General features: G+C 36.2%; 1 protein-coding gene across 4 annotated transcripts in view; it reads left to right on the top strand.

Moving 5' to 3' along the window:
• Positions 1 to 18,718, top strand: part of slc12a7b (solute carrier family 12 member 7b) — a 70,654-nt gene extending 51,936 nt beyond the window's left edge. For 2 of the 4 annotated variants that reach the window (XM_060869661.1, XM_060869664.1), the window contains exons 12-25: positions 267 to 441; positions 1,304 to 1,422; positions 1,844 to 1,942; positions 2,862 to 2,981; positions 3,155 to 3,259; positions 5,524 to 5,692; positions 6,712 to 6,907; positions 7,014 to 7,180; positions 7,335 to 7,466; positions 7,585 to 7,692; positions 10,826 to 11,001; positions 12,674 to 12,688; positions 14,776 to 14,909; positions 15,526 to 18,718. In XM_060869661.1, coding sequence (XP_060725644.1) covers positions 267 to 441; positions 1,304 to 1,422; positions 1,844 to 1,942; positions 2,862 to 2,981; positions 3,155 to 3,259; positions 5,524 to 5,692; positions 6,712 to 6,907; positions 7,014 to 7,180; positions 7,335 to 7,466; positions 7,585 to 7,692; positions 10,826 to 11,001; positions 12,674 to 12,688; positions 14,776 to 14,909; positions 15,526 to 15,617 — 1,807 coding nt within the window. In that variant the 3' untranslated portion in view covers positions 15,618 to 18,718. Of the gene's footprint in view, positions 1 to 266; positions 442 to 1,303; positions 1,423 to 1,843; positions 1,943 to 2,861; positions 2,982 to 3,154; positions 3,260 to 5,523; positions 5,693 to 6,711; positions 6,908 to 7,013; positions 7,181 to 7,334; positions 7,467 to 7,584; positions 7,693 to 9,207; positions 9,325 to 10,825; positions 11,002 to 12,673; positions 12,689 to 14,775; positions 14,910 to 15,525 lie in introns of all 4 variants that reach the window. The other 2 variants (XM_060869665.1, XM_060869662.1) reach the window with 2 other exon arrangements.
• The last annotated feature ends 2,944 nt before the right edge of the window (positions 18,719 to 21,662 follow it).

Raw genomic sequence — 21,662 nt, 5'->3', positions numbered from 1 at the left:
CATAGAAAAGACCAAAATCTGAATTCAAGGTCTAAAAATAAAGTGAGCAGAAACCAAAAACTAAAATGCAACCAGAACTGGCAAGGATTTTATAGTTCTCAGTGACTTAGAAGCAAGTATGAAGTAGATGATTGTAAACTTGCTAGGATTTGGGGAAGCTTCTTCCATATAGTAGACTTAAATCAAAATCTATCTGTCTACACAGCTCTGAATATAAAATAAACATAAAAAAAGACATTAAATTGTAACTAGAAATATCTTATCAGGTTCGGAGATTCAGTGAAGAAGAACTTAGTGATTGGTACTTTATCATGGCCCTCTCCATGGGTGATCGTGATTGGCTCATTCTTCTCCTGCTGTGGGGCCGGTCTGCAGAGTCTCACCGGCGCCCCTCGGCTGCTGCAGGCCATCGCACGAGATGGCATTGTGCCTTTCTTGGAGGTAACAGTGACGCGCACACACACACACACACACACACACACACACACACAATTGCTTTATTTCTGGCTTTCTGAACAATTATAACTTCCCTATGTGGTGGGGTAAAGAGCTTTCTATTTTTAGAGGCTTAGCTCCTGTCAAGTCTCACTGTCCTTCCTGTTACTGTTTTAAAATGTACATTTTATTTTCTAATCTTATTATTTACAAAAAATAATAAATGCATATTAATTAGATTAATATTAATAAGATTAATATTATGTTATAATTAACACTCACACATAAGCCTTGTCCTTTGCACCCTAAGCTTTGATATCAGTATATCTACAGTATAATGTAGATCATTAAAAAATAAAATGCATAACATATTAAAAAAAATAAATACAAAGAAGGTAAATGGGTAAATAGTGTGCAATATCTGGCTAGTCTGGTTAATGTAACCACGTGTAAAATGGAGCCGCTCGGCTCTGATTATTTTTCTCCTTTTCCTTTAAATCTTGCAAAGCTTGTAAAGTATCAGCACAATGCGTGTAAAGGAGCAAGGGGAAGTTGGGAAAATTTTAGTCTAAATTGCTTCACATGCAGAATAAGCCTATAAACCAAATTGTTTATCAGCTATATTTTCATTTAAATCTTCATAAATAGCATCAAGCTGCAACTCTGAGTGGTTCTGCAGTTTGTGCTCAGCAGCCAATCCACAGCGTTTTGTATATACTGTCGAACAGGGCAGCGGACATTCTCCAAGGTTCTTGATATCCGATCCCACAGAAATGTCATTGTAACACAGTGAATCAGACTGCAAGTGGATTTATATTTAATACTGTATGTGTCTGAACACAGCTCAGATAATTTTTCCTGTTTTCAGGTGTTTGGCAAAGGAAAAGCGAACGGTGAACCTACATGGGCCCTGCTGCTTACTGCAGGTATCTGTGAAATCGGCATTCTCATCGCCTCACTGGATGCTGTGGCTCCCATCCTGTCCATGTGAGTGGAGTTGATTTCCTATCAATCTTTATCTCATGTGTTCATTCAGAGTGCCATAATAGTATTTAGTCACATTTTTCTTTTTTTTCTTTAAACTACTATTTGCTACTTTAATTTTGCTTTAAACTACTAAGTTTTCCCCTCAATTTTTCCCTACGCCTTTTCATTTCCTGCTCTTTTGGCTAAGACATGTATGCTTCTTCATCTCTCAAACTGAACTCACTTATTCCCATGTCTGACTGTACTCCCTCACCAGCTTTCATGATAATAATAACTTTAATATACCTTCAAACCCCCTAACAAGCTCTCGTTCATAATACCTTCCTTTCTTCCTGCTCACCTGTTTATTTCAGGAAGCGGTTTTCGGAATTATGACATGTTTTGATTATGATTTTTTTTAATGTGTGTGTTTGTCTTCCAGGTTCTTCTTGATGTGTTATCTGTTTGTGAATCTGGCCTGTGCTCTTCAGACCCTCCTGCGCACCCCTAACTGGCGGCCTCGCTTTAAGTTTTATCACTGGTGAGCATGGAGCATAGGTCAAACTGACCTCACTCATGTTGGATTGTGTTGGTTCATTATCAGTATACAAACTATTTTTAGCTTATCCATGTAAAGCAAGTGAACCAGAGCTAATTATCCTCTCAGGGGTCAGTGATGTCATCATCATGTCAGACAGGCATGGAAACCTGCCCTGCTCCTATTAGCTACTCCAATTACAGAGTCTCAAATCTCTCTCAGGACACACTCTCGAAGGATACACACTCGAAGGATACACACTTTGGTCCGTGATGATGTATGAGGGCGGATTCAACTGCAGAGGAGGTGGAGGTTCTTTAGGGCTAAAGACACACGGCCTCCCTACTGCCATTTCTTCAAAGTTGAGGGATGCCTTGTTTTTTGGCCCCTTCATTTTTCTCCAAGCCTCTTGCTTAAATCTCATTACCAACTTATGTTTTGATCACACTGCCCTAGTGCATATTCCCTCATGCAATGTTTGCAAGGGTTTATTTTGTTAAAGGTGCCATAGGTAAAAATGTAAAGTGTTTCAAGACCTGTACTAATCGTATTATTACAAAGATAGATAGGAAACAATGTGGTTTGGAATACTCGTATGCTGTTCATCTGGTTAGGTTCTTCATTATAAGTTTCTATATAAAATTTTCTGATCCAGAATTATCCCTGCCACCCATTGAAAAGTAAAGCTTCTCAACTCTTTTTTGTTAAAAGGAAATGTGTGTGCCTTCCGATATATTAACAGAAGGTATCTATAGACTTCCTGAGACTCTGTTTAGAAAAAAGTTTATAATTATAAATAGATATTATAAAAACAGGGTCTGGTAGATGACAATTAAGCATTTTTTAAGTAATGTCTACATAACAACAGCAGCTCTTTCTTTCAGTCAAATACAAACTCTTATATTTCTCTCTTATCCAACAGGATGCTGTCTTTCCTAGGAATGAGCCTGTGTCTTTCCCTGATGTTTATTTCCTCTTGGTACTATGCCCTGGTAGCCATGGTCATCGCTGGCTGTATCTACAAATACATCGAGTACAGAGGGTAAGCTCAGCTGAATGGTGCTGAAAGCACAGGTCCAGATCGACAGCACTGCATGTGTAGGCTTATAATTATATGATTCGCTTTTCTATATGGCAATATTTCACAGACATAGTCAAGAAGTGTGAAAAATCAACCTCTGGCTTTAATATATTTGTACGTTTGTGTGTATACAGAGCTGAGAAGGAGTGGGGCGATGGCATCCGTGGACTGTCGCTCAATGCGGCTCGTTACGCTCTCATTCGGCTGGAGGAAGCACCGCCACACACTAAAAACTGGAGGTGAGAATTCTAGTGTCTGCATATAAAATAATCAAATCTTCATATGGGGAGCTAATATTTGAATCTGATTTATCTTCCCTACACAGATTATAGTGACCGCATTTCTTGCTAGTTGCTATAATCCAAAAAGAATTACTATTTATATGCCTCATGACCTTGTTAATCCCACACTGAATAAATTACCTGCCCTTCGACCCTCCGCGATTCATCCAACGCTTAACACTCAAAAATGTTTTTGTTGAGGCCAGATATTTTCCTCGTTCTAATTCCAGCTATCCGAGGGTTGTCGTAATCTGATGCCAAGAAAAAAAGAACTCCATCCCATAATGCCATCTGTCCAAGCGGGCAGAACGTTGTGTGGAGACGAAACCAGTGCCCTTCTGCACCCTCATTGTCGCTTAAGCCTCTTTACGTGACTTGATGCCAGTGTGTCGCTGCAGACAAATTAAATTTGCTGGCCTGTGTTTCAGTTCTTAATAAAAATGCTATTACTCCTCTCACAGTTCCAACTCCTGCAAGATTATTTAGTTTATGTGCTTTAAAGAGTGTAAATGTTGAAGCTGGTATTAACAGTAAAAGAATGAGGAGTGGCAGTGTGGCATTTTCATTAGGTATGTCAACCTGTGAAGTTCATGTTAAAAAAATAGAGGAAGTAACTTTAGTTTCACAGACTGAAATAAAGGAACTCTGTACAAAACATAGTACAGGACGGTGACATAGTGTGTAGCATAGATGCCTCTTAGCTCCAAGGTCCTGAGCTTGGGTTACTGTAGAGTTTCACATGTCAGCATGTTTGCCTCACACCTTCAGAGTTGGGTTGTTCAATTCCAGTCTCCACCCTACTGTACGTACACAGTTTCTTTGCTGTGATTTGGAAATTTGTTATAGACGTGTTATAGGCTGATAGGCATCGCTAAATTGTCTGTAGTGTATGAATGGGTGATGATGGTGAATTTTTCTCTGTATGTTTGCATGGGTCTCCATGATTCAGGTTGGTGGATTGAATTTGATATCCTAAGTATGTAAACTATTGAACCTTGTGAACTAGTGTTAATGTATTCAATGATCGAGACTTCAAAGCACTGATGTACGTCGCTCTGGATAGGGGCATCTGCCAAATGCTGTAAATGTAAATGAATGTGCTAAATTGCCCATAGTGTGTGAATGTCTATACGGAATGCCGTCCCATCTGAGGTGAATTCTCCCATCTTTCATCCACTGTTCCTGGGAGAGGCTCCAGACCCACCACAACCCTGCTCAAAGATTCTTAACCCTTTTACCAGTACACTGTTGTTCACCTGCGGAATGGAAATGGATTATTTTATTGACCAAGTCTTGTAAAAAAAATAGTCAGGATGCTGTCGGCTATCAGTGTAAAACGTTTTTACCTCTGTTCTGTTTATGAACTTTTCTACTAATTTATTGCCCCTAGTAGGTTCAGTAAAAGCAGAAACACTTATGAAAAACTACAAATATGCAATACTAAAACTCGAGTATCTATTTCATATGAGCCATTAACCACCACTGTGGAGTGTGACATGACAAAGAAAGTCAATTCTGAATATGGACAATAAATAGGCAGAAATAATAATAATAAAAAAAAACAATTTGGAATAAAGTTCCAATTAAATACCTAAATCATGATGTCCTTCTACAATTATATTCCTAAAGGAACAAAGCTGGAACATTCAAAGGAACCTTATTGACAACCAGTTTAGTCAAGAGTAAAGATTTAGACTCTGTAATGTTTTCTACCTGAAAAATCTTCTAACTTCAGTTAGTGGTGCATTTTTTTGTCAATCACATTAATTGGTAAAAATGTAAGCACAGAATTATTTTATACTTACAGTAAGACATGTGTCATTACTTCTTATGACAGCTGTACTCATGTTATACGCACACGAATTGAAGAGGGATTTGGCTGAATGTGGGTTGTGATTAATTCACACGACACATCTATTCTCAATTCTTCAATAATAAAATCCTGGAGGAACTGCAACTTTCACCACAAACTAGGATTATAAATCCTTATTCATATTCATAAACTGCATTAAAAGGATGTTCAATGTGAGTGTATTGACAATAAGTATCCTGGGATTAGCACAGGAATGTCTTTATGATTCCAGCAGCTGTTCTTAGGCCTATTTAAGCCTCTTCAAAGCAACATATAAGAATACAAGTGCAACAAAACCTCAGAGAAATAATCATGAACTGACATTTGCAGTACATCAACATCAACCATCTCCTGTGTTGTTGTGTTCCAGGCCTCAGCTGCTGGTGCTGGTGAAACTAGACTCGGAGCTGAAAGTGAAGCACCCTCGTCTACTCTCTCTCACCACGCAGCTGAAGGCAGGTAAAGGGCTCACCATTGTGGGCTCTGTGCTGGAAGGTACTTACCTCACCAAGGATACAGAAGCCAAGAGAGCTGAGCAAGTAAGACCACAGATCTACTCAGTGATGGCTGCATGCATTAAGTAACATAACTAAAACATTTCCTAGCATGCTACATTCATTATTCACCAAATTAAAATTTATTTACTTTGGGGTACTGGGAGTTAAAGCAGTGGAAACATGTTTTGTGCAGATCCCAGAATAAAATTTTAGACGGTTGAGGTGGCATGTAGTATAAAGCATAAGGAGATACTGGCACCTAGTGGTACAAAGGAATTTTATTTCTTTTTTTTATTTTAATCACTATAATTGTTTAAAATCAGTGAATCAGCTTTTTAATATTGGTCTTATAAAGCTACTGAGTGACTCATACACCATAAATTGGTATATTTTCTGTTCTGATTGGCCAGAATTTATAGTTGCGAATTTATATATTTATCAGGTTTATGTTTGCGTTCTTTGTTTAAAGGCAAATTTTTATAGTAAAATCTTTGACAGGGGCATCGTTTCACTTCAAATAAATAGATTTTAAAAAGATTGTATTTGTTTTGATGAAGTTTTCTTCAAGGAAACAAATTTATTATTTATAGAAAGAGTTTACAGTATCAGTGTTTTGTAATAGTTAGCAGTAAAGCTATACATTTTCCAACATGGGGAAAGTCTTCATGGCAGAGGAGCTGCATTTGCTATTTGTCTTATTAACTCACGTTGACCTTTTGCCTATAACTCTAAATGGATAAAATATATAATATCATTCTGTAATATATAAACTCCCCTTAGGTTTGGGAAGTTATTTTGTTATAGGTTTTGCGTACGGGCCGCTCTGCACCGATTCGTTAATTATTTTACAATAACATCATGCCTCCAAGTGTTTTATTCCTTACTTACATACTAATATCAGTTTATTCTGCTGTTCTTATCACAAAACAAATAGCACTTAAGGTAAAGCAATATAACCAACTGAGACAAAGAACAAACATTCTGATAAGATAACTTAAGTGTATCTAAATAGTATTTATTTATTTTTTTCTAATTTTTTTTTTTACTTTTGTTCTTTGTAGAACATTAAAGTAGCCATGACTGCAGAAAAGACCAAGGGCTTCTGTCACGTGGTGGTGACATCCAACCTGCGTGATGGTATCTCACACCTAATCCAGTCAGCCGGGCTCGGGGGCATGAAGCACAACACAGTGCTGATGGCATGGCCGGGTTCCTGGAAACAGTCCAACGACCCTCTCTCATGGAAAAACTTTATAGGTTAGCATCTTAAAATAATGTTTTGGTAAAGATTATTATTATTATATATAAAAAACACCTTTGTCTACAATTTCATTTACATTTGCTTCTTCTTCTTATTCTTCAGAGACTGTGCGAGAGACCACAGCGGCTCATCAGGCTTTGCTGGTAGCTAAGAACGTGGACAACTTCCCTCAGCAGGAGCGGCTACGAGAAGGCACCATAGATGTTTGGTGGGTGGTTCATGATGGAGGAATGCTGATGCTCCTGCCCTTCCTGCTCCGCCAGCACAAGGTATGCAAAACTAATGTCTGAGCATGATATCTGAATGATCTGACCACAAAAGCTTAACTAACCAATGATGGAAGTTATTTTACATAAAAGGTGTCTGTTCTCCCTGTTTTCTTCTTCCTCTGTCTACTTCTACTTTTCTCTGTGTCTCGGTCAGGTGTGGAGGAAGTGCAAGATGCGCATCTTCACCGTAGCTCAGATGGATGATAACAGCATCCAGATGAAGAAAGATCTTCAGATGTTCTTGTACCACCTTCGGCTTGATGCCGAGGTTGAGGTTGTTGAAATGGTAAGCTTGTGTACGGATAGTTGACTTTTGAGCTCCTGTGATCGCAGCCGTATTGTAAATGCTGTCTTTTTTTTCTTTTAAACAAATCTTGTGTTCTTCTGCGTTTTCCTGAAAACAGCACGAAAGTGATATCTCGGCTTTCACCTATGAAAAGACCCTGGTTATGGAGCAGCGATCCCAGATGCTGAAGCAGATGCATCTCTCCCGGACAGAGAGGGAGAGAGAGGTAATGATTTTGCAAAAACTTCCTTATTCTGTTATGTTGAAACTTTATAATGGCATTTGGGCAGCAACCATGAAATTTTACTGTGATACTAGCATGAGAGGGTTTTTATTGTGTTATAATTGCCTAAAGTCACCCAAAACCAATGTAGACCATAATCGTTTTTGTTTTTTTTGTAATTAGTAGCAAATAATATTAACTGCTTTATTTATTTATTGCTTCCAGTAGCTATGAGAAAACTGCTCAGAAACATCCATCAGGAAACTTACAGAAAGCCAAATGTAAATGCCCCTAAACATTCATGTGCCTTCCCCTTCTCCTATTAAAGTAAAGATTTTATATACATGGGCTGCATTATTACAGCTGGGGTCATAATTTTACATACAACAAATTTATTTATTTGTTTATTTATTAATTAGACAGATTATGCTGCCCTGAATAAGCTGTTTTACATAATAGATGTTTAAATATAGTGCACAAGTCACAATGGTAACTGAATGTACTCAAATGAACCAGTTCCAAAGTTTAACATATACTTGATTCTTAAAACTGTGTCTTGTTACCTGCATGATCAACAATAGTTCTTCAGGAATCCCTTGTTTGTCCTGAGCAGTTAAACTGCCTACTCTTCTTCAGAAAAATACTCCAGGTCATACACATTATTTGCATTTCCGGCATCTTCTACATATTCCACATATATAGTGACTATATGATTCTGAAATCCATCTTTTCATTCTGAGGACAACTCAGGGACTCGTACAAAACTATTGCAAAAAGTACAAACCTCTCAAAAAGGCAAAAAAAAATGTTAAGATCTAGTGGGTGTAACATTTTGAACAGGATAATCGATATAAATTATTTTGTTTAAAGATCTTATATTTTTCTTGTTGTATAACCCTTTATGCTACATAAGATATTTACATGTTCCCAGAAGACAAAATAATAATTTACACCATTCATTCTGTTCAGAATTTACATTTATTGTAATAAATTTTATAAATTATTTAACCTTAGCTCATGACCCCAGCTGTCAATTGGGACATATAGTCCTTTATGTTTGTTCAGTACTCAACATTATTATTGAGATTAACATTTGTTAAAAAATGTAATGGTAATTGTTTTTATTTCCCCAGGCTACATACTCACATTATTTTTATTGAAATGATTCCATGTTTACGTTTAGGGTGACTTTAACTCTAGGGTCTAGGGTGACTTTAACATTCTAACATGTCTGTGAGAATAACAGTATGTTATTGGGTTTTAAAACAATTCCATGTTGGCATCAATTGAGCCAATGGTGGTAGTTAGGATAGTATGTGGGGGAAAAACAACAGGAAGTACAATTTCTGGTTCTCCTGATCAGTTATGTTTGAAAATCTAATCATAGATCCTATTGTATTGAAAAATCATCTGAAATCTTTAGAAGACCTAGCATGAAACCTTGTTGCACACCATAATGTAGCCGTATGACATCTCTCGTATTGTTGCTGCTATGGGGACTGGAACTTCCCCCTTCAGATTCAGAGCCTCACTGACGAATCTCGTAGCTCCATTCGGAGGAAGAACCACACTCGGGCTCAGAGCTCGGGCTCAAGTAACCAAGGTGCTGCACTGGAAGACGAAATGGAGAATGAGGTAGCGAATTGTGAAAACCGTGCCCTTCGAGAGCACCACCCTGGATCCAACCCTCACAATTACAGAGCCGCAAACAAGCACAGAGAGCTTTACAATACAGTCAAAGACAAACCTTTTAAATCTTTAATCTTTACACAGAAATCTCTGTTGGGTACCAGGTGATGTTGTGGCTCTGTAACTGTCATGGTGTGTTCATCCAGCTCCGTGACTCCTCCCATTAAGCATGACTCTCTGATACCATGCACAGTGGCCTCCACCTCCTTGTGAACCCCCTATGAACATAAATATTCTTCTCCTTTCCTTACACACATTATTATTTGCTACCCTTCTCATAGCGAAAGCTTCACTACAAACTTTCCTCTTTACTTAGCTAGCAAACAAGTAGCAGATGGTAGCTTGGATTTTGACCCATGCGTTCAAATTTTTTGTTCACAAATAATATGCATAACATTGCATGCCAGCTTGTTGGTATAATACCATGTCATTGTGCATATTAATACAGTAGTTTTCAATAACATGTAAAAACTAAACATCAAACAACCTTTATTGTGTGTTTTACATGTTGTACAGCATGGATCATGGTACTCATATGAAACACACTTTCACCTCCATGTATACATTGTTGTTTTTAGTGTATCCATTGCTCAAGTTCTGTGAGGTTTTCATTATTATTTTTTAGCAAATTTACTAAAATATGTCAATTTTACCTCAATGAAGTTCTAAAGTTTATCATAGAGCTCCGTAATTTTTGAATTTTTGAATAAGCTAATCATTTTAATCACAAAAATCTATTAACATTTAGTATGTAACTCTGTTTAGCATGCTAATCATGTTTGCTATTGTAGTCAAAATTGCAAACTTGTAACTAACAAATTGTAATAGGAGGAACATTACAATTTATTTTTAAATCAGTTTAGAATAGAAGAGAAAAAAATACTAAACCAAATTGTTCATCTTGGATTGTGTCTCTATTAGCAGTGACTTTTTAGCATTTAGATTTAAGTAGTCACAGTTTATAGTAAGGAGCAAATACCTGATCGGATTATGTTTTGTAAATACAATTCTACTTTGCCTATAGGCTATAATTTCCCCATGTATGAGAAAGGACATTTTTGTATATGCCTGCCCAGAAGTTAATTAGCTAGTTTTCCTAGAGCTAGCAAGCTAGTTAGCCACCTTGCAAATGCTAAATAGCAAAACACAAATGTAAACACAAATCTTCACTCACTCCTGAAAAAAACTTCTGAAAATTGTTTTATTTAATAGAATTGGTCAGTGTCAAACCCTTTCTAAGATTAGCGCGTCCTCTATTTTGGATCTGATGCTCTACATAAGTAAAGTATCCAAAAATTACTTTTATGACAGGTCAGTGTGTCATTTAATGTTGACATGGCATAACCAATATCTAATTGAGGATTTCCTTTTATTAGCTACTATGCACCAGAATTTAATGTTTTCTGAGCCATTGGGAACTGATTTAATGCCTGTAACGATTCCTCAGGCGCAGCTCATTCACGATAAGAACACAGCATCCCATGCTGCTATTAACGACAAAGCTGATGCCACTCCTGACCGGGTACACATGACCTGGACCAAGGAGAAATTTATTGGGGAACGCAATCGCAACCGGGAGCAAAACGCCAGCATGGCTGTGCGGGATATTTTCAATATGAAACCGTGAGTACATAACACATTTTCGAATTATTTCTTCAATTAAATGGGGGATTTGATTAGATTCGTGTACAGCAAAACTATGAAAAACTTTACAAAAAGTGTTTAAGATTACTATTAGTATACATCATCTCAGGTCTGGAAGCAGTTTGCATGATTTGACACATACTCTGCTGATCCTGTGCATATTTATTTTTTCTTTAGTTGTGTCTTCTTTTCAAGGCCACAGCCTGCATGACCTGTAGTAGTATTTGTTACCGTATGTAGGATTTTGCAAGCCATCTTTGTTAAACAGCATGGCCCAGTGTGTAGGCACATTGTCTGGACTAACGGTCATAATCTCACCATGTGTCCTGTGTCTCTGTGTTACTGAATAAACCTCCATAGAGCCAACATCCATGTATGCAAGAATGTGTTACTATCTCAAGTAATACTTAGAAATGATTAGGAAAAACTCTCTTAAACAATGACACGTAACACTTAAATATTCCATATAGCTTACTATATTCATGCGTACATTAATGTATAACTATTAAAAGAATAACATATGACATACTATACTACATTTTATATAATGTCCAGCTCCTTCATTATAATTAGTTATAGAACTTATTATTAATATTTCTCTGCCATGACTATTCATTTATTTTTGACATTATGGGTTGGATTCAGAGTGGAGGTAAGCACAAGCAGTGAGGATTTATTTGATATTCAGACATAACTATGGACTTTATATGAAACCGTTCATTGTAATCATTCCTTAAAAGTCCACCAAAAGTGTATTTTTGTTTGCAACATTTTTGGTGTGCTTAGTAAATTTATCCTTCAAACTACAGGCATGCTTTCCTAATAAGTGAGATTAAATTAACAATAACGAGTCATTAATATTCTACATAAATTTATAGCCTACATCTCTACATTAGATTTAGAATTCTATGTCTATTATGTTTTATTATATTATGTTATATTATGTTATACTATATTGTATAGGTAACGTGTATACAGTACATACAGTATATATAATCTACCAAATAATAGGAAGCACTGGAACATGTGCTGTGGTTTAAAGGTGGTAATCTAGGCGTTATCAAAAAACAAAAAAAAAAAGAACATCACATGTGAACTTCACTAAACTGAATGGAGAGTGAAGAATATTCACATAAACAGCTGCATAACCCGAGTCTGAATACGAATAAATATTAGACCTGTCACCAACTCTGAATACGGCCTGTGTGTGTAGTTATTCAAAGTATCCTTATTTTTATTATTTAACTCTGGTGTCTATTTGACCAGGATCCTCATTATGAGGTCACAGCCTTATGTAAATGTATTTTAAAGAATTTTTTAACAAAAATTTGAACTGTGCTTAAAGCAATGTTTCCAAATCCCAGTTCTGAGGACTACTAATTCAACACATTTTTACGTTATACAGTAGATTTAAAAGCAAATCTTTCTCATAGGGTGTTAAATTCGATCATGTAGCCTTGGCCCTGGGATTGGGAATGCTGTGTTAAAACAGTTATTAGTGTTTCACACTATGTTTAATTAGACAATTGTAGGTTACAGCATTAAGCATTTTTACCTGTGATTTTCTGGGATGGTTGGCATGTCCTCATGAAGGGTTTACAGCAGCGTCTAAGTTTGTCTCTGTTGTTTTGTCCCATTTTCCTCCTTCCAGAGAGTGGGAGAGTCTGTAAGTCCACTTTATTTTTAATGTAGGCCATGTGTCTGTGTTGTTGTTGTCCTGTCTCCTACTGTAGGTCCATTATAATTTATCCTGCTCAGAGTGTCTGTGCGTGTGTGTGTGTGTGTGTGTGTGTGTGTGTGTGTGTTTGAGAGAGAAAGAGATTGTGAGCTTGTGAAAGTGTAAGCATGTGTGTGAACATTGTGTGTGGGTGTGTGAGAGCGCATGTGCATGTGAGTGAGAGAACGAATGAGCATGTGTGAGAGAGTGTGTGTGAGAGAGTGTGAGTTTGTCTGAGAGTCTTGTGTGTGTCTGTGAGCGTGTGTCTGTGAGTGTGTGAGTGTGTGACCGAGGGTGCGTAAGCGTGAGCGTAAGCGTGTGTGAGAGTAAATGTATGTGAGAGCGTGAGTTTGTCTGTGAGAGGTGTGTGTGTGTGAGCGTGAGTGCGTGCGTGTGTGGGCGTGAGTGCGTGCGTGTGTGAGCGTGAGTGTGTGCGTGCGTGTGTGAGCGCGAGTGCGTGCGTGTGTGAGCGTGAGTGCATGTCTGAGCGTGAGTGTGTGTGTGTGTGTGAATGAGTAGATGCATGCTTCTTACAATGCCATTATGTCTTTCACTGCATAAAGCCATTTAATTAGCATGACACAGTAGTATGTTGCTTTCAATCAAAACACTACATGCTTTTCAGACACAGCACCTGGTGTCAGTTTGAGTTTAATATCTGGACACATTATTCAAACCTTACTCTACATCATAAGCCTGAAAAACCCTGCAACCTAAACAGATCTTTGAGTGTGGCTGGAGTGTTGAATTGACATCAGGCTGTGATGGAGGGCATGTGTTTTTGATTGTGTTGTGTGTGAGTGTGTTTAAGTGTAATTTGCGTTAAGGTCTTGTGCAAATACTGCTCCATTCATCAGCTATTAGTGCCATGCGCTTTAACCTCCACTAATGTGCTTTTATTTAACTAGTTGCTCTGACCCTATAGAAGAGCAATGCGGTTTTTAATAAAGATGTTTAGATTTTATTAACAACATATACATGTTGTTAAAATGTATTTATGTAATTCTTATTTACTGATCTGTAATAGAATAAGAATTTCATATTATATAAAGGCATAAAAAAATAATCATGAAATAATAGCAATTTAAAGTCACCCAAAACCTATTTTGAATGTCACTGGGCTTTTTTTCTCTTTATTTATATATAAATATACAAATAAATCCATACAGTGTGTCTGACATGTCAGGATTCTTCTTGTACTTTGTTTTGTATTTATTATTTAAAGCATATGTTCTATGTGCCCATTTTTTCAGCTGCTGAATCATGTTTTGTGGATTTTGCTCAACGTATTCTTCTCGATGTTATTTGCGCAACATGTTCTCTTTGATCACTGACTTTTTGGACACACTGTAGATTATATGAACATAGTAAATAAAAAGACCTCCAATCCTACATGCACCTAAACTGGTAGTGATTTGACTGAATTTGCATATCGGTGCATAATCTATTCATATTTTAATGCTTGTTTGTTGCATACACTTAAATTGTCCAGTTAGATTTCAGATATTATCTAAATAAAATGTCACAAAAAATGGCAGAGATGGTTTTCATTTGATCAAACTGAAATGAATTCAATAATAAGGATTTATAAGGTTTCAGGTGACTTTATTGTGATTTTTTTTCCCCCTTTAATGAATTAATTCTCACATAATCTTATTATAATTGTCTTCTGTGTATTTTGGACCGTATATATCCCCGGATATACAAGACATATACAAGATATATTGGTTATTGCAACTGAATGGGAGATTTAAGCCACAGTACAAACATAGGGGCAGTTCAGTACATTTTTATTCACTTAACTAGTACAAAGGATGTGCCAATTAAATATAGCATTATATCCTGTGACCATAAATCCAGTCTTGCATGTATACTACAGGAACAGCCAGCTAGAGCATTGACCATATTACTTTGAAGCACTAAGTGCTCTCTTTGCCCCTGTATTTGGTGTCTATGGATTGTCACCCATTCTGTTGAGGTTTTCAGACATCAGTCTTTTGATATTTATTATTTCTTTATATGCATTTGGAAAACAGCAACCAGTCAAACGTGAGGCGCATGCACACGGCCGTAAAGCTGAATGAAGTGGTGCTGAACAAGTCGCAGGATGCTCAGCTGGTCCTTCTCAATATGCCTGGGCCACCCAGAAACCGTCAAGGAGATGAGAATTGTATCCTTATCTAAATTTATAACTAAGACAATAATAATAATAATAATAACAATAATAACAATAATAATAATAATTATTATTGTTATTGTTGTTATTATTATTATTATTGTTATTATTGTTATTATTGTTATTATTGTTATTATTATTATTATTTTTATTATTAGTAGTAGTAGTATTAAGACACTACCGTAATTGTAGCTGTTCTTTTTGGTGCCTTTTAGACAAGTGATTTTTATTTTAAAATTTCTGGTCCACCTCACATTATTATTCTTTTGAATTTATTTGTTTATTTATTTATTTTTAATGTTTTAAATGGGCTGATTATTGTATAGTGTAGATGTTTATTCATATCTGAAAAAGGCAAGTCTGGGTGCAGGTTTTCATTCCAATCAAACAGGAACCACACTTGGTTTATCTGTTTAATCAGATGTTATTGGCCTTTTATAGACCAAGTGTGGATTCTGCTTGGTTGGAGATGAACACCTGAACCCTGAACCCTTTTATCCCTGATAAGAAGAAAGCCTAAGCTAAAAAGCTGCACTGACTGATTGTTTGATTGATTGATTGATTGATTTCACTGACAAAAAATATTTTTTTCTTAACCTGTGTGCTTCAGACATGGAGTTCCTGGAGGTTTTGTTAGAAGGTCTTAACCGGGTCCTGTTGGTGCGTGGTGGTGGGCGAGAGGTTATAACCATTTACTCATAACTGCCTTGCTGTTCCAGCTGTATTTGAATAGCATTAATGGTGAAGCTGGGAATGGGATGGTGGCATTATGGAGGACTGGTGTTTCTGGACAGACTGTGCAGTTTTGGCCTTGAAGTAAAAAGGGAGGCAGATGATCCTCCCCAGAGGAACCACAGAAGGCCAAGGGACAAACAAGCACACCACAACTAATGGCACTCATTTCCTTTCTATGTTCATTTTATTTTGTGATTCGTCTTTTGCCCCTACCTTTATTGTCTGTCTCTGTTCAGTGAAGGATATATCAGTATATGCTGTGTTCTGATTGTTAGCATTTTCCAAAGGCATTGATTCCTCTATTCGAGGTTTACGTAAGTTTGTTAACACAGCCATGTCTGAGCATCTTTAAATTGTAATTATTTTCTGTATGTATTACAGAGTTTTTAATGGGACGGGTAGAACTAGAGTTACTCTTGCTCTCGGTGTGCCGCTCATGACGAGGGCCGTAATAAACACCACAGCAGCACTACGTGGTGTTATAACAAAGCCTGGCTAGCTGTTCCGCAGCCATTCTACCTTACGATCATAAGATTAGGTTAGTTAGAAGCAGCAATAGTCACACTCAAAAAGGCTCTTTAGAGCGATGCCATTGAAGAATTTCTGTTTCCCTGAAGAACAGACCCTTCATTTTTTTAAACTATTTAATTTATTGACACTAAAAATAATAATAATAATAATAATAATCATTTTTAACAACTAAGATGCTTTAATATAATGGTAGCATTTATGGTGGGAATTTCTTCCTATGGCATTATTCTTAAGAACCTTTTGTCACCTTTGTCACACATTTTTCTTTAATGTTTATAGTCAAATCCTCATAGTTCAGTCATTCTACATTATCCTTTGTGATCTGCACCAAGTTTAGAAATAAGATATAAATTTTCAACTAGTTAGTATTTATTTGTTTTGTGTTTAGGACTAGCTGTAGTGTCTTTGCCAAAGTTTTGTTGTTTTTCTATTGTATTTTATTTACATGGATACATGCAATAATTTTGGTTTCTTCATTACATCTCATTGCATAATATTATCTAGCTGCTTAAAGGTTTATTATGTTGATATTTTGTATTACTTGAGGTGGTAACTAAGTCTCATAGAAAAAAAAGTTGCAGGAACATAGCCATAATACTTTGCACAAAAAACCCAGACAATCTTGATTTTAGTCGATTTGAAGTTACCAAATATTTTTGGATCCTGCTGTTGAATAAGACTCCCGTAAATGTCATCTAGTGGATCATAATGTTTTAAGCTGGCAGCAAAGTTACAACTAAAGCCGTATTCCTGTATATACAGTTGTAACTGCCTTGACATCTGTACGTTAGTTTGACTTTTTTAATGAGAGGACCAGCAAGTTTTAAATGCTGGGCCTCATAATGTTTTAGTAGTGACAATTGTACACACTAGAAGAGTATAGGCATTTCAGAATCCAGGCTACAAGTCATAATACGTCATATTTACCGTAACATAAAGTTGGAGTGAGCATAACTATAGTCCATGTGCTCATAGGTTTTGTTTTTAGTTGTTGTTTTCTTCCCCAGCACCAGTTCAGTTTAAATGTTAAAGCCAGATTCATAGGAAATCCTGTTTTTGTTTAGGAAGAAAAAATTTTATGTTTTTAACTTTTAACATTGTCTTTTGTATCAAAGTATGATTTGTGCCAAAAATGTACAGGAAGGTAGGTGTGTGTGTGTGTGTGTGTGTGTGTGTTAGGTGTTTTCACAGTCACGCACAGTAGATGGAGAAAACGTGTATGTGTAAGACGACATCCTTTTAAGAATATGTTTCTGTAATTTCAGCTTAAATGGCTTGAATTGTTTTCCTGTCAATAAGGTCAGAAACGTGGCCACGAGAGCAAGTCTAGATTCCCTAACCATCTCTGAAGGTTTTTGCAAGTATCCAGTGCTATTCAAGCCTGTGTGGTGAAAAAGGGATACATCACTGTATACATTTGAACAGTCTCTTTTTGTTTGGTTGTTTTTTTAGCTGTGCAGTATTTTATAACCTGAACATCGTATTTTCTACAGTGCATAGTGACAGAACTGGCCATAGAAAGGGAATCCCAACAGATGGATTTTGATGAATTGGGACTCTCTTTTTTGTGGAGTTTAACATCCATGTTTCTATCCATGTACTAGTTTACTTAGTCTTATTGTGTTGTCTGTTGTCATAGTCTCTGCACTTCAGTTATGTTACTCTAAGTGTTACTGTATGTTTAAATTTAGTGAAATTTGGGAAGAGCTCTAAGTGTGTGTGTTTTTGTCTTTTTTTTTTTTTTTTTTTTCTTTTTCTGTCCCCTAAACCAATAGGAACATGACATGCAATGCTCTTCTGGTTCCTTTGGTAGAACTTTATTATGGGACCAGGACAATAAATGGGCTCCAGCAATTCTAAGAATGGTGTTTATCAAAAATTGAACATTAGCATCAACGATTTGGTGTGAAAGTGGGTTTAACTTTTAAAGTGTTTACCGAGGTGAGACGGCTAAAAAAGAAATGATGATGATGATGATGATGATGATGATGATGAACTGATAAGCCATGGAACTAGTAACTGATAGGATTTATTGATATACTGCTACATTAAGATCAATGACACACAGTGTGGAGAGTTTAACAAACCGTGCCTCATTAGTTTTTTAGAAAAATTCTAATTGTTTGTGTTTGCTTTAGCCTGATTCTAATTGAGAGAGAAGAGAGGTGTGTGTGTGTGTGTGTGTGTGTGTGTGTGTGGTTGTGTGTGTGCGCGCGTTAGAGAGAAAGAAAGTATACTGTAAGTGGAATATCTAGATTCAGTGAAATATATAGCAGACTGATTAAAAATCCACAGAAAATCATCTCAGATCATGAAATCCAAAGTCACCCATCATTCTGCTTTAAAAAAGGCAACCCTAGGTCTCACATCCACTGTGATGAACAGATGGACACGGTCGACCAAAACCTGTACTAGCCTTGTGCATATTATATAAGTGAGGCTCCAAGTGTAGCACATGTGGATGCACAGTAGCGGAAAGTAGCCCTTTAAATTACATGTGTGCCTCAGAATAATTTAAATTAAACAACTGAAATGTATTTTGTGTCTTCTGTCTCATTTGTCTTTTATTTCTGTCGAATTTCTTTATAAAACGTACATTCATTTTTATTTTATTATTTTCTCCACCAGGTGGCAGCAATTCCAGAAAATTCTGTAGCAAATGGTCTAATTGTGTTTAATAAGACCACAGTAGAAAAGAGCTTTTCTGCACCCTGTCCCCAGGGCCGATCGGCCCTATATGCTCACTATGCAAGAGGCGTAGGGCCCCGCAAATTACGCAAATGGTTTACATGGCTCACTGGTCAGGTAGGAGGACCCCTTGGCAGAATTTTGCTTAGGGCCCCAGGGAGGTCAGGATCGCTCTGCCTGTCCCCATACATCATGCCTAAAGTACTAGCATTAAGTTAAGTTATTAAAAGTATAGCTAATGAAAGCTGTTTTTGTCTAAATCTAAGACTCATACAGTGCGTCTCTTCAGTGTTCACTCCCAAGCCACACTCAAACACTTTTAAACACAAAATCATACTTCATGATGAGAAGATTGCTGAACTGATATGCAGCATTATCAATAAGCAATAAAGAACTTACTCATTTTACTTAGAAGTTAATCGCTGGTTGTCCAGATCATTTGTTCTTTATGTTTTTGTTCTTCCTATATATATACAGTATATACACACACACACACGTATGTATGTATAAGAGCATAGCCCAGCATAGTCTCCCTGGATATATATAAAATGTATACATATATGTGTGTGTATATGTGTGTATATATTTATATATATTTATATTTATACAGTACTGTTTATATATTACTGTATAAATATATATCTATATTTATACAGTACTGTTTGTCTGTCGTGTTTACCAATTATATATTTTATGACCCTCTGCAAAACAACGACATTCTTTATGATTCTGTAGGATTGATGACTAGAAGTCCAGCATGGTCTCCCTGGACAATACACCGGATCTAATTCAGTTTATTTGTAGCACTTCTACCAATTGACATTGTCTCAAAGCAGCTTTACAGAAGCATAGAACCTGAATAAAAGTGTATAGTTTAAAATTTATTTGCTAGTTATATCTAGAATATAATAGAACAGATGCCTTTTATCTATAAGCTATGGAACTATGGAAATAAACAACAACAAAAAAAACCTCTTTGACTTCATGAGGAATTAAGTTTCACTGCTTTATTGTATTCAGTAATTATAAAAACAGATGTTTCCTTGTTGACTATCTTGTGAAGTTACTGTTGTATTTATATGCTACCTCAACCTTTTTCCACTGTGTGAACAAATCATAATGTATCCACTATTTTAGAATACATACTTTGTTTTTTTATTTGTTTGTTTTTTGAATAGTTTAACCAATGAACAGGTTTGTCTACTGGAGATTAAAAGGTTACTTTAGCTAACAAATAATGGATTTTTAATGGTCTCTGCATATTGTATATAATTTCTGTAATTAAATAATCAGCCTTCAAACCAAATGATTTTTAGTTATTACACTTACTTCAACTTTACTGTAACTTATAGTTGATACTCTAACATTATTTAGGCAGCCATCTTAGTTAACTGAAAAGATTTTTGGTAAAATTCCCACCTCCTACAGTTTCAAGGATCCTATGGTGGATAATACAGTAAACTGTAATCTAAACTAACTTTTTTTACCTTAACAATACCATTTTCTAAGCAAGTGCAACACTAAACACTGTTTAACTATTACATTAAACAAATCTTGCATGTTATACCTATGCAGCTCTAATAAGTTAATATAGTTTTCCATTTTCTATGTGTAACACACTTGTTTTCATTATGACCCTCTGCAAAACAACGAAATTCTTTATGATTCTGTAGGATTGATGACTAGAAGTCCAGCATGGTCTCCCTGGACAATACACCGGATCTAATTCAGTTTCAACTAATTCAACTTTAGTTCACATTTTACTAAATCTACTTTCTTGGTTTGGGTCAACTTTAAAGATGTGTGTGTATGTTAGCGAGACATTAGAACAAATGCATTGTGTATACAGTATAATGTATTTAGGGCCTATTTAGTATTAGGACATATATAGTATCTGCAACAAGTTCAATAGAAACATCATATTTCCACAGAATTTTTTCAGTATTTAGTGTCCAGATGCTTAAGTTTAATTTCTGAGTAAAAAAAAAGACTAAAGTGATGAGATATAAACGATAAGATGATAAGCATGTGGTAATGAAGAACAATGCCAGTATTTAGCTGAATGAATAGTTTTAGTTGTAGTTATCATAATAATCAGTGAAAACCCACCCCATGAATCCATAATACAGAATACACATTACATTCACATGATACTCACTCATGGGTCACAGACTGACCACAAATGTCTCAAAATTAGCAGCATGAGGATTTAATCTAGAGCTAATAGTAGTGGTTATTTACTGTACGCTGTAGTTTGTCTGTGAATGACTTTTCAAACCAAGGCAAATTTCTTGCCAATTGAAATAGAATGGTTTATAGACATTTAATTAATTCATTTTGCCTGACAGATCTGATTTAGGTACATAAACTACTTATTTTGGAATGTCTTGAGCTTATCTCTTATTGAGAAAATGTATCTCACCCATTGTCTCACTGTGTTTCTTACCTGTCACATTATACTTACGCCCTAGACTATAGTTAAGCATGGCTCAAGGGCTGAAGGACAGTCTTCACTCATGATTATTGATGTACACTTCAGCTCCACCATCCCATTCCTGGTATGAAACATAACAGTGTAGTGACAAATTGACATTGCACATATACATCGTACATTTCTGGGAATAAACAGAGTGAATCATTTAACCGAAAATGGATATGCAAAGAGTAACTATATAGTTCCACACTATACTGTATATATTCCTACTGCTACAGAGCTAAACACCACTCAACCTGTGATCTTGCATGAAGTTAACATGAATTGGCATTAGATATAGTCAATGGAAATGATTTCAA

Source organism: Tachysurus vachellii, chromosome 5, assembly GCF_030014155.1.
Source record: "Tachysurus vachellii isolate PV-2020 chromosome 5, HZAU_Pvac_v1, whole genome shotgun sequence".
NCBI classification, from domain to species: domain Eukaryota; kingdom Metazoa; phylum Chordata; class Actinopteri; order Siluriformes; family Bagridae; genus Tachysurus; species Tachysurus vachellii.
This window is presented reverse-complemented; position numbering and strand designations above follow the sequence as displayed.